This window comes from Cnephaeus nilssonii (genome assembly GCF_951640355.1).
Source record: "Cnephaeus nilssonii genome assembly, chromosome: 6".
Taxonomy (NCBI): Eukaryota; Metazoa; Chordata; class Mammalia; order Chiroptera; family Vespertilionidae; genus Cnephaeus; species Cnephaeus nilssonii.
In genome coordinates, this window is record NC_137077.1 from 103,177,109 (window position 1) to 103,190,943 (window position 13,835).

General features: G+C 40.1%; 1 protein-coding gene across 2 annotated transcripts in view; it reads right to left on the reverse strand.

Moving 5' to 3' along the window:
- The window catches only part of ZDHHC20 (zDHHC palmitoyltransferase 20), an 86,532-nt gene that overhangs the window by 23,127 nt on the left and 49,570 nt on the right, over nucleotides 1-13,835 (reverse strand). For both annotated transcript variants that reach the window (XM_079774107.1, XM_079774106.1), the window contains exon 8: nucleotides 7,772-7,904. In XM_079774107.1, coding sequence (XP_079630233.1) covers nucleotides 7,772-7,904 — 133 coding nt within the window. The remainder of the gene's footprint in view (nucleotides 1-7,771; nucleotides 7,905-13,835) is intronic.

The following is a 13,835-nucleotide window of genomic DNA, read 5'->3' on the forward strand; positions in this document are numbered from 1 at the left end:
TCATTTTCATGCCATGTATCTGTTCAAATTCCCCAACACCATTTATTAAAGAGACTATCTTGACTCCACTGTATAATCGTGCCTCCTTTGTCAAATATTAATTGAGTGTAATGGCTTGGATCGATTTCTGGGGTCTCTGTTCTGTTCCATTGATCTATATGCCTGTTCTTGTGCCAGTATCAGTCTGTTTTGACTACAGTGGCTTTGTAGTATAACATGATATCTGGTATTGTGATTAATCCAACTCTGTTTTTCTTTCTCAAGATTGCTATGGCTATTAGGGGTCTTTTTTGGTTCCATATAAACTTATGGAGTATTTGTTTTAGATCTGTGAAATATGCTGTTAGTATTTTATTTTTATTTATTTATTTATTAAATATAATTTTATTGATTTCACAGAGGAAGGAAGAGGAAGAGAGAGAAAGAAACATCCATGATAAGAGAGAATCATGGATTGGATGCCTCTTGCAAGACCACACTAGTGATCGAGCCCACAACCTGGGCATGTGCCCTTGACTGGAATCGAACCTGGGACCTTTCAGTTCACAGGACGACACTCTATCCGCTGAGCCAAATCGGCTAGGGCTGCTATTAGTATTTTAATAGGGTTTGTACTGAATGTGTAGATTGCTTTGGGTAGTATGGATATTTTAATGATGTTAATTTTACCAATCCATGAACATGGTTTATTCTTTCACTTGTTTTTACCTTCCTCTATCTCTTCTTTCAATGTCCTGTAGTTTTCCGAGTACAAGTCTTTTACTTCCTTCGTTAAGTTTATTCCTAAGTACCTTAATATTTTTGTTGCAATGGTAAATGGGATTGTTTATTTAGTTTCTGTTTCTGAGAATTCATTATTGGTATATAAAAAAGACATCCATTTTTGGGTATTGATTTTGTATCCTGCTCCATTGCCAAATTCATTTATTAAATCTAGTAGTTTTTTGGTGGTCTTTAGGGTTTTCCATGTACAAATCATGTCATCAGAAAATAATGAGAGTTTTAATTCCTCATTTCCAATTGGGATGCCTTTCATTTCTTCTTGTCTAATCACTGTATCTAGGACTTAACAGTACTATGTTGAATAAAAATGGTGAAAGTGGACATTCCTGTCTTGTTCCTGTTCTTAGGGGAAATGGTTTCAGTTTTTGCCCATTGAGTATGTTGATGGCTGTAGATTTGTCATATATGGCATTTAATATGTTGCGATATGATTTTATCAAAAATAGTTTTTGGATTTTGTCAAATGCCATTTCTACATCTATGGATATAATAATGTAATTCTTGATTTTCCGTTTGTTTATGTGATTTATCATGTTTATTGATTTGCAAATATTGTACCAGTTCTATATATGTCCTGGCATAAATCCCAAGTAGTCATGGTGCATGACCTCTTTAATATATTGCTGGATCTGATTTGCTAATATTTTGTTGAGGATTTTAGCATCTGTGTTTGTCAGAGGTACTGGCCTGTAATCCTTTTTCTCTGTAGTGTCTTTATCTGGTTTTGGAATAGGATAATGCTGGCCTCAATAAAAAAGCTTGGAAGTGTACCTTCCACTTGGACTTTGGGAATAGTTTGTGTATAGGTGTTAGTTCTTCTTTGAATGTTTAGTAAAATTCCCCTGTGAAGTCATCTGGACCAGGGCTCTTGTTTGCTGGGAGTTATTATTATTATTATTATTGCTTCTATTTCTCAGTTGTTATTGGCCTATTCAGGTTTTCTGATTCAGTTTTGGGAGACTGTATTTCTCTAGGAATTTGTCCATTTCATCCACGTTTTCCAGCTTGTTGGCATTTAGTTGTTCATAGTATATTCTTACCATCTTTGTATTTCTGTGCTGTCAGTGGTTACTTCTCCACTTTCCTTTTGATTTCATTTATTTGGTTCCTCTCTCTTTGTTTCTTGATAAATCTGGTTAATGGTTCATCGATCTTTTTTATACTTTCAAAGAACCAGCTCTTGCTTTCACTGACTTTTAAAAAATATATATATATTTCTTTATTGATTTCAGAGAGGAAAGGAGAAGGAGAGAGAGATCAAAACATCAAGATGAGAACTGGGAACCCTTCAGTCCGAGGCTGAGGCTCTATCCACTGAGCCAAGTCGGCTGGGGCTCAATGACTTTTTATATTGCTTTTATTTTAGTTTCTTATGTCCTTTATTTCTGCTCTGATCTTTATTATTTCCTTCCTTCTACTTACTCTGGGCTTTTCTTGTTATAATCTTTCTAATTCTTTAAGTTTTAGGGTTAAATAATTTATTATTAATTTTTCTTGTTTTTTGAGGTAGGCCTGTAGTGCTATGAACTTCCTTCTAAAGACTGCTTTTAATGTGTCCCATAGATTGTGGGCTGTAGTGTGTTCATTTTCATTGGTTTCCAGTAAGTTTTTAATTTTATTCTTGATCTCATTGGTAATCCATTCATTATTTAATAACATGCTATTCAGCCTCTAGGTGTTTGAGTGTTGTTACTATAGTTGATTTCTAATTTCAACCCATTGTGATCTGAGAATATGCTTGATATGATTTCATTCTTCCTGAACTTGTATAAACTTGTTTTGTGTCCTAACATGTGGTCTATCTTTGTGAATAACCCATGTGCACTTGAGAAGAATGTATATTCTGTAGCTTTAGGATGAAATGTTCTATAAATATCAATTAAATCCATCTGATTGAGTGTGTCATTTAGTCCCTGTTTCATTGTAAATTTTATTATCTGGAAGAGCTGTCCAGTGAAGTAAGCGGAGTGTTAAAGTCCCCTACTATGAATGTATTGCTGTTGATTGACCTCTCCATGAAAGTCCTCTAGAAGTCTTTTATATATATACTAGAGGCCCGGTGCACGAAATTCGTGCATGGGGGGGGGTGTCCCTCAGCCCAGCCTGCACCCTCTCCAATCTGGGACCCCTTGAGGGATGTCCGACTGCCCGTTTAGTCCCTCTCACAATCCAGGACTGCTGGCTCCTAACTGCTCATCTGCCTGCCTTCCTGATTGCCCCTAACCGCTCCTGCCTGCCAGCCTGATCACCCCCTAACCACACCCCTGCCAGCCTGATTGATGTCTAACTGCTCCCCTGCCAGCCTGTTTGCCCCTAACTGCCATCCCCTGCAGGCCAGGTCACCCCTAACTATCCTCCCCTGCAGGCCTGGTCCCCCCCAACTGCTCTCCCCTGCAGGCCTGGTCCCCCCCAACTGCTCTCCCCTGCAGGCCTGGGTCCCTCCCAACTGCCCTTCCCTGCAGGCCTGGTCGCCCCCAACTTCCCTACTCTACCGGCTTGGTCACCCCTAACTGCCCTCCCCTGCAGGCTTGATCACCCCCAACTGCCCTCCCTTGCAGGCCTGGTCCCTCCCAACTGCCCTCCCCTGCTGGCCTGATTGCCCACAACTGCCCTCCCTTGCAGGCCTGGTCCCTCCTAACTGCCCTCCCCTGCTGGCCATCTTGTGGTGGCCATCTTGTGTCCACATCGGGGCAGCCATCTTTGACCACATGGGGCAGCCATCTTGTGTGTTGGAGTGATGGTCAATCTGCATATTACTCTTTTATTAGATAGGATAGAGGCCTGGTGCACAGGTGGGGGCCGGCTGGTTTGCCCTGAAGGGTGTCCCGGATCAGGGTGGGGGTTCCCTTGGGATGTGGGGCGGCCTGGGCGAGGAGCCTGTGGTGGTTTGCAGGCTGGTCACGCCCCCTGACAACTCAAGCTGGAGGCCCTGGTATCTGGGGTTTATTTATCTTCTACAATTGAAACTTTGTAGCCTGGAGCGGAGTCAAGCATTCTGCTCACTCTGTGGCGGTAGCCATTTCTGTTGGGATTTATGTATCTTCTATAATTGAAACTTTGTAGACTTAAGCGGAGGCCTGGGCCGGCCAAGGTGTGTGGAAAGCTTGGCTTCCTCCATTGCCGGGGGCAACCCTAGCCTCCTGCTCTTTCCAGCTCCGTGGCTGCCGCCATTTCTGTTTGGATTTATGTATCTTCTATCATTGAAACTTTGTAGCCTTGAGTGGAGGCCTAGGCTGGCAAGGGCAAGCAGAAAGCTTGGCTTCCTCCATTGCCAGGGAAACCCAAGCTTCCCTCCTGTTCTCTGTGGCCGTAGCCATCTTGGTTGTGGGCGTGGCTTGTGGTGTAGCAGAGTGATGGTTAATTTGCATATTACTCTTTTATTAGATAGGATATGTTTAGGTGCTCCTATATTGGGTGTATATATGTTTACCAGGGTTATATCCTGTTGTTGGATCATTATCTTTAATATTATGTAGTGACCTTTATTGTCTCTTGTGATGGCCTTCAATTTGAAGTCTATTTTGTCAGGTATGAGTATTTTTACCCCAGGTATTATTTTTGTTTCCATTTGCATTAAAAATTTTTTTTATCCCTTTACTCTCAGTTTGTATCTTTTGTTCTGAGGTGGGTCTCTTCTAGGTAGCATATAATTGGGTCATGTTTTTTATCCATTCAGTACCCTTATGTCTTTTGATTGGAGCATTTAATTCATTTACATTTAAGGATATTATTGACAGGTACTTATTTATTGCCATTTTAATTATGTATACCTAGGTTTCTCTTTCCCATCTATTTCTGCTCATTATAACAGTCCCTTTAGCATTTCTTGCAATGCTGGGTTGGTAGTGATAAACTCCTTTAGCCTTTTTTTTTTTTTTTTGTCATGGAATCTCTTTATTTCACTAACTATTTTGAATGATAGCCTTGCTGAATATAGCAATCTTAATTGTTTCAGATCCTTGCTTATTATTACCTTGAATACTTCATGCCTCTCCATTCTAGCCTGTAGAATTTCTGAAAAATTATCTGACAGCCTTATGGGAGCTCCTTTGTAGGCAACAAATTTCTTTTCTCTTGTTGCCTCTAAGATTGTCTCTCTCTCTTTTTTTTTTTTTTGAATTTTAATTATGATGTATCTGGATGTGGGCCTGTTTGAGTTCTTCTTTGGAACTCTCCGTGCCTCCTGAACTTGAGTAACTTTTTCCTTCACCAGGTTAGGGAAGTTTTCTGCCCTTATTTCTTCAAGCACATTTTCTATGCCTTGCTCACTCTCTTCTTCTGGCACACCTATTATGCTAATATTAAATTTCATGTTGTCCCACAGCTCCCTTAAGTTGTCCTCCAGTTTTGTAATTGTTTTTTCTTTTTGGTTCTCTGATTATGTGATTTTTTTCTACCCTATCTATTAATTCACTGATCCAGTGTTCTGCTTCCCCTATTCTGTTGTGTATTCCTTCCAATGTTCTTTATTAATTCTGTCATTCTTTGTAGTTAATATATCTTTTCTCATGCTGTTGAGCATCTGAACTCTATATCAGATAAATTTCTTATCTCCAATTTATTTAGCTCTTCTTTGGAGAAATCTCTTGTTCTTTCATTTGGGGGGTGTTTCTCATTTTGGCTGCCTGTTTGGGTTTGTGACTATGTACTAGGTAGGTCTGCTACGCTGCCCAATCTCAACTGCAGGGCAGTGTCAAATGCTGTTTCTGATTAATTAGATCGGGCAAAGACTCAAGGCCTCCAGAGAGTGGCACTCTGCCACTCTCTGCAGACTGACTGGATTTACTCTTGAGTAGCCCTCAGATAATCAATCATACACAGGTGCAGCGCAAGGTTTGCCAACAGGTAGACAATTGCTTCTACCTGGAGGCTAATTGTTATTCTGTCTCTTAATGGGCCGCAGAAACTCCACACGGTGGGCAAGGGGCTTTTCACTAGGGTGGGTCAACTGTCTTCTCTCCTAGACAAAAATTGCCTGGATAGCCAAAGTCTGCCTGACAAAGATGACCTCCACAGGGTGAGGAAATGACTCAGAACAGGAAACCGGGGTATCTGCCTTCTGAGCTCTAAGTCCAGAACCACCAACCCTGGCTTCTGGTCACACAGCTCCAGTCCACTCTGCCCTCCCTGTGTTGGAGCCCAAGGTGAGTGGCTGCACACGAAATTTTGTGCGTTGGTCTTTTGAGAGGGTGCTTGCATTTCCAGCTGTCTTTCCCTGGCAGACAAGCACATCTGTTTTTCACAGCCAGATGTTATGTGGGCACTTTTCTCAGTTCTGTTGCTCTCTGCTGTGGGACCCAGCTTGGGGTTTAGACCCCAGATTTCTCAGTGGCAACCACCCATAGCTGAGATATCTCTCCAGAACTTCAGCTGCTATCTGTGGGAGCCCAGCCAGCCTTTTTGCACCTCTGTACTTCCTACCAGTCTCTATGTGGTCTCCCAGTTTTCATCCTTGGTTATCAGGGTTCTCTCAAGCAAGTCTTTAGTTGATTATTCAGAATTTTTTTTTCTTTGTATTTTAGTTGTAATTCCAGTTTGGTCCTGGGAACATGTTAGTGTAGTATCCACTTACTCCACCACCATTTTTAACCTTTTGCACTCGGATGTCGAGTGTGACTCGACACGGTTAGCATCGGTAGCAGCTCGAGAAAAAAGCAAGCGAGTGCAAAGGGTTAATCTCCCAGGAAGTAGCTTGTATTAACATTTATAAAATATGGCTTGTTCTCTACTTTTACATACAACTAGAGGCCCGGTGCATGAAATTCGTGCAATGGGGGTGGTGGTGGTGGGGGAGTGTCCCTCAGCCCAGCCTGCACCCTCTCCAATCTGGGACTGCTGGCTACTAACCGCTCGCCTGCCTGCCTGCCTGATTGCCCCTAACTGCTTCTGCCTGCCAGCCTGATCACCCCCTAACCTCTCCCCTGTTGGCCTGTTTAACACCTGATTGCTCCCCTGCTGGCCTGATTGCCCCCAACTGCCCTCCCCTGCTGGCCTGATGGCCCCCAACTGTCCTCCCCTGCAAGCCTGGTCCCTCCCAACTGCCCTCCCCTGCAGGCCTAGTCCCCCCCAATTGCCCTCCCCTGCCGGTCTGATCTCGTCCCCAACTGCCTCTGCCTGCCTGATCACTCCTAACCGCCCTCCTCTGCCGGTCTGATCTCGCCCCCAACTGCCCTCCTCCCCCAGCAAATTTGCTTCTGATTGGTCTGTTTCTATGCCAGTCAACATCAAAAGCTCCACCTCCTAGGCAGCCATTGGCTCCTCATAGTTGACCCAGATTTGGTTCTGATTGTTCAGTTTCTATGCCAGTCAGCATCAAAAGCTCCGCCCCCTAGGCAGCCATTGGCTCCTCACAATACACCCAGATTTGGTTCTGACTGGTCGGTTTCTATGCCAGTGAGCGTCTCTGGGCCTATCAACAGGGCCTAATCAGAAAGGCGGGCCTGATCAGAAAGGCGGGGCTGATCAGGGCCCCAGTAGAGGCCTGGAGAGAAATGGAGTCCCAGCGGCTGGCCAGGCCTGGAGAAAGAGAGAAGCAAGCGCTGATCAACAGCTGCCACAGAGGCTATGGATCAGACCCTGCTTCTCTCTTCAGGCCTCTCTCTGGGCCTGATTCGCAGCCCTCTCAAGCAGTCCGTGCTGGGTCACCGTGCCTGCAGCTGTAGTAGTCAGTGCTGGGTCGCCACGGCAACCCAGTGCTGACTGCAGGACTGACCTCCGGTTGGTCGAGCCTCCGGTTGTGACGGACCCAGGGTTTTTATATATTAGGATGAGCTACTGAAAAAATATATAAAAGTCAATCTAACTTCTTCAACCTTCTTTAAAAGAATGAAACTTTACATTTACATATACCCATGGTTCCTGTCCAGTCACGGTGAGTTTTCATGTATAATTATTTTACACTTCTTTATCATCTATTGTCCTTCTCTAGATTTCATATTCACTTATGGTCATTTCCCTAAATCATTATGATTTATTTTGACCTACTTACCTATTGTTGTTCTATTTTTTCCTACTAGCCAGCAGTGATAGCTGAAAAGTGATAAGACGCTGATGAAGAACATTGTAGACACAAAGAAAAGAAAAAGTACATGGAATTTGGCACGTGTATCTGTGAGTTCATTCTGAGAAAAGAGAAAAGAAGTATTAATTTTGAAGATAGTCAACTTCTAGGATGTACTCTTATTATGTGGTTTTACAATAAAGATTTGCCAGATATGAAGAGTAACAAAATAAATTAGATATGTCCAAAAATGTTTTTGAAAGCAGAAAATTGGTATTATCAAAGAAGCTTGCTTACATAAAATCAGAGCTATTTACAAAATTGCTTTTAAACATTAAATAAAATAGCAATACTTTCAGTAATAAATAAAAAGATGGATTCTTTACCCAATGCTTTTATTTTGTGCTTTCTGCATAAGGGAAAACCTTTCCCCCAACATCCAGGATGTCGGACAGTTTTCACATCAATGCTAAATTATCTGCTAATTTTAATCATATATAATGCTTCCCAGAAATTAATTATGATATATTTATTTTTGTACTTTTCTAATCTCTATTCTTGGAACACCACTACAAATGTGCCCATCCTCTCAGCTGTTTCCATTGCTATCTTTTTAATCCTTGCTCCATTCCTACAGAGCCTTTTTTGGTAGTTAGCAATTTTGGTAAATGAATTTAAATTTAACACAAATTATGAGCGAAAGAAAACAGTTTGTTGGTTACCCATTCTTATGGCTATGCTCATTTTATTTGTTTTTTATTTTTTAAAATTTTTTAAAGCTAAGAGTTGTTTTTTTAATATATTTTATTGATTTTTTACAGAGAGGAAGGGAGAGGGATAGAGAGTTAGAAACATCGATGAGAGAGAAACATCGATCAGCTGCCTCCTACACACTCCCTACTGGGTATGTGCCCGCAACCAAGGTACATACCCTTGACCGGAATCGAGCCTGTGACCCTTGCCACAGGCCGATGCTCTAGCCACTGAGCCAAACCAGTTAGGGCAGCTATGTTCATTTTAACAGAAGCAAAGTCTTAACTTAGAAGAAATTAGTATCTATTGATAGGATGAGGAGGAATCTTTTAAAACTGTGTAATCATGAAAGCTACTACAACACAAGGTGGTGTTACTTGACTTAAACACTGTTTACAGGCTAAACGAAAGGTCTTCAGCATTACATAACTCTATTGTTCATCTTCTCTTCAACAGTAACCACAATACCTTGTATTTTTATTAATTTTAGAGAGAGGAAGTGAGAGAAAGAGAATGAAACATTGATCAATTGCCTCTTACACATGCTCCAACCAGAGATAGAACCTGCAATCTGGGTATGTGCCCTGACGGAGAATCGAACCTGCCACTTTTTGGTGTACGGGCGACAATCCAACCAACTGAGCCACACCGGCTAGGGCAATCACAATACCTTTAAAACATCTAGTGGCCCTGGCTGGGTAGCTCAGTTGGTTAGAGCATCCATCTCGATATGCCAAGGTTGCAGGTTTGATCCCTGGTCAGGCACATACAAGAAGCAACCAATGAATACCTAAATAAGTGGAACAACAAATTGATGTCTCTCTCCCCTTCCACTCTTTAAAATCAATCAATAAAAAATTTTTAAAAAATCAAGTGATTCTCCTATTTCCCTTCTTGTGAAGCAAATAAATATTATTTATTTATGTATATATTCATTACAAACATCATAAAGGAGATGACAAAAATGTCATGGCAGTAACGTGTTTTACCTTTGGACAACTCTGTGTAGATTTCCTGTGGCAAAGCTTGTACAAATAGAGACAATGTATTAAGAAACCAATTTTTAAACAACATTTTCCTGAATACTACTGTTATATTTTTGTTTTGAAGGAACACTAAGATGTTGCTCTCTAAAAAATCATTGACAACATTTTCTCAAAAAACACAAAACAGACAAGAACATTTAGCCCTTCAAGCACATTTCAGGTACATTTTAAATACACACTTTTCCATTGTGTTTAAAACAGATTTGTATCTGAGATATAATAAAATTAAAAAATTTTAACAAATAGGCCAGCCGGTGTGACTCAGCGGTTGAGTGTCGACCTATGAAACAGGAGGTCACAGTTTGAGGTTTTGGGCTCAATCCCCAGTGTGGAGCATTGCAGAGGCAGCTGATCAATGGTTCTCTCATCATTAATCTTTCTATCTCTCTTTCCCTCTCCCTTCCTCTCTCTGAAATCAATAAAAACATATTAAAAAATTTAGCAAGTAGCTTTTTTAAAAAAACACTTATAATTAGCAGTTTCTAGATCCAGATGGGACAATTTCTTATCCCCTTCATTGTTACTGCAATAGCCTTTTAAGCGGCTGTCGCTTGCCCCTCTCTGTTTTAGTGTCAGCACAGCAATCAGTGATCCTTCACATCACGGCTATTCCCATTTCACTGAGTAGAAGCCATGGTCCTTACAACACTTCCCAAAGCTCTTTATTTTTTGGGCCCATATCAGGGACTTCCCACTAATCTCACTCTTGTTCACCCCCTCGGCCACACTAGATTCCTTTCTCCTGCTCAAACATGGCTGGGACACTCCTAATTTCAGATATTTTCCTCTGTTTGAAATGCTGTACTCGCAGATATCCCCAAACTGTCTTTAAGTCTTTGCTCAAATATTATGTCTTACTTAGGTCTATCCTGATCACTTTTCTTTTCCTTAGTTGAGATATAACCGACATAACATTTTATTAGTGTCAGGTGCACAACATAATGATTTGATATTTGTATGTACTGTGAAATATCACTACAATAAGTCTAGTTAACATCCATCACCTCCCATGGTTACAATTTTTTTTCTTGTGATGAGAACTTTTAAGATCTACTGTTAGCAACTTCCAAATATCCTTATTAACTGTAGTCACTATAGTGAACGTTACATCTCCAGGGTCTATTTTATTTTTACTATGTCCACTCACTTCACCCATTCCCCACCCCTCACTTCTGTCAACCACCAATCTCTACATCTATGAGCTGGTGTGTTTTTTATGTTTACATATAGGTGAGATCATACATTATTTATCTTTGACTAATTACATTTATAAAAATGCCTTCAAGTTCTATCCATGTTGTCTCAAGTGGCAGAATGTCCTTCTTTTTTATGGCTGAATAATATCCCACTGTATATAGATACATCTTCTTTATCCATTCATCTGTTGATGGACACTTAGGTTGTTTCCATGTCTTCTCTACTGTAAATAATGCTGCTATGAACATGGACTTACAGATATCTCTGAGATAATTATTTTTGTTTCTTTTGACTATATTTCCAGAAGCGGAATTGTTCGATCATATGGTAGTTTTCTTTTTTTATTGAACTCATTGAGGTCACATTGCTTAATAAAATTATATAGCTTTCAAGTGCGCAATTCTACAACATATCATCTGTATATTGTATTGTGTGTTTACCACCCTAAGTCAAATTTCCTTCCATCACCATTATCTCCCCTTTACCCTCTTCTACCTCCCCTACCCCCTTTATCTGCCAATCAAATTTTAGGACTGTTTATTTCTGTGGAAAATGCCATTGAAATTTTGATAGAAATTGAATTTATAAACTATTTTTGGTAGTCTAAACATTTAAAAATCTCTATTGTTGAAAGTATTACATATGTCCCCTTTTTCCCGCAATGACCACTTCTAGGTAGTCTGAACCTTTTAACAATATTAATTCTTCCTATCTGTGGACATAGACTATTTTTCCATTTATTTGTGTCTTCTTTAAATGCTATCATCAATGTCTGTCTTCAGTGTAACAGGTCTTTCACCTCCTTAAATTTATTCCTCGGTATTTTATTCTTTGTGGTTTGATTGTAAATGGGGTTGTTTTCTCTTTCTGATTATTAGTGTAGCAAAATGCAACTGATTTTTCTGTATTGATTTTTATATCATAAAACTTTACTGAATTTATTAATTCTAAGTTTTTTGATGGAATCTTTAGGGTTTTATATAAATAATATCATGTCATTTACAAATACAGTTTTACTTCTTCCTTTCCAATATCAATGTCTTGATTTCTTTTTTTTTAAAGTAGTTTTGTAACTTTTAAAAAAGTATATTTTTTTATTTCAGAGAGGAAAGGAGAGGGAGAGAGTAGAAATATCAGTGAGTGGCTGCCTCCCACTCAAACCTCACTGGGGATCGAGCCCGCAACCCGGGCATGAGCCCTGATGGAGAATGGAACCATGACCTCCCAGTTCATAGGTCAATGCTGAACCACCGAGCCACACTGGCCAGGCAATGTCTTTATTTCTTTATCTTGCCCAATAGCTCTGGCTAGGACTTCCAATATTATGTTGAATAAATGAGTGAGCATACTTGTCTTGTTCATTATCTTAAGAGGAACAGCTCTCATCTCTTCACAGTTGATATTAGCTGTGCACTTGATATATATATATATCACCTTTATTGTGGTGTGATATGTTCCCTCTATACCCACTTTGTTGAGTTTTATATACAGAGTTGAATTTTAACAAATTCCTTTTTCTGCATCTATTGAGATGAACATGATTTTTATCCTTCATTAAAAATTTGTAGATGGTGAAGCATCCCTGCAATAAATCCCACTTGATCATGGTGTATGATTTTTTTTTTTCCACCAAGCAACCTACAGGGCTGCTGCTTCAATTCTTTTAAAGCATTACTGAATTCTGTTGAAGGATTTTTGTATCTATGTTCACCAAGGATTTTAGCATGTAATTTTTTCTTGTAGTGACCTTGTCTGGTTTCTGTCAGGGTAGCGCTGGCCTCAGAAAGTGAGTTTGGAACTATTCCCTCTTCTTCCATTTATTGGAAAAGTTTAAGGCAGGAGTTAGTTCTTTAAATATTTGGTGAAATTTATCAGTGAAGCCATCTAGTCCTGAACTTTTCTTGGGGGGAGGGGGGGAGAGGGGTGCTTTTGATGACCGATTCAATCTCCTTACTAGTAATCAGTCTGTGCAGATTTTCTATTTCATCATAATTCAATGTTGGAAGGTTGTATGGTTCTAAGAATTTATCCATTTCTTCTAGGTTGTCTAATACTTAGCATATAATTGTTCATAATAGTTTCTTATATTCCTCTGTATTTCTGTGGATTCAGTTGTAATGTCTCCTCTTTCATTTTTTATTTTATTTGAGTTCTCTTATTCTTGGTGAGTTTAAGTAACGGTTTATTTTTGTTTCTCTTTACAAAAACCAGCTCTGATTTTCACTAATCTTTTCTATTTTCTTTTTAAGTCTATTTCACTGATTTCTGATCTATTTTTTTAAATCTGTAGATGTTAGTTGAATTTTTTAATGTTTATTGTTTAAAGTATTACCCCTTTTTACTCCCATTGACCCCTTCCAACCCGCCCCCACCCCCTGCCTTCGCTACCCTGTCTATGACAATGTTATGCACATATGCATACAAGTTCTTTTGTTGATCACCTCCCACCCATCCACTCACCCTCATCTGCCTTCCCTCTGAGATTCCCCACTCTGTTCCATATCTCTAGAACCACTCCATTCATGAGTTTGTTAATTAGATTCCACATGAGTGAGATCATGTGATACTTATCTTTCTCTGACTGGCTCACTTCACTTAGCATAACACTCTCAAGGTCCCTCCATGCTGTCTCAAAGGGTAAGACATCCTTCTATTTTTACTGCTGCGTAGTATTCCATGGTGTAAATGTACCACAGCTTCTTTTCCCACTCATCTACTAATGGGCACTGGGGTTATTTCCAGATCTTAGCTATTGTAAATTGTGCTGCTATGAACATAGGGGTGCATACATTCTTTCTGATTGGTTTCTGGTTTCTTAGGATATATTCCTAGAAGTGGGATCACTGGGTCAAATGGCAGTTCCATATTTAATTTTTTGAGAAAACTCTATACTGTTTTCCATAATGGCTGCACCAGTCTGCATTCCCACCAGCAGTGTACTAGGGTTCCCTTTTCTCTACATCCTCATCAGTGCTTGTCATTTGTGAATGGTAGCTGTTCTGACAGGTGTGAGGTAATACCTCATTGGTCCTGTGAACCTGTCTGTGTAGCATCAG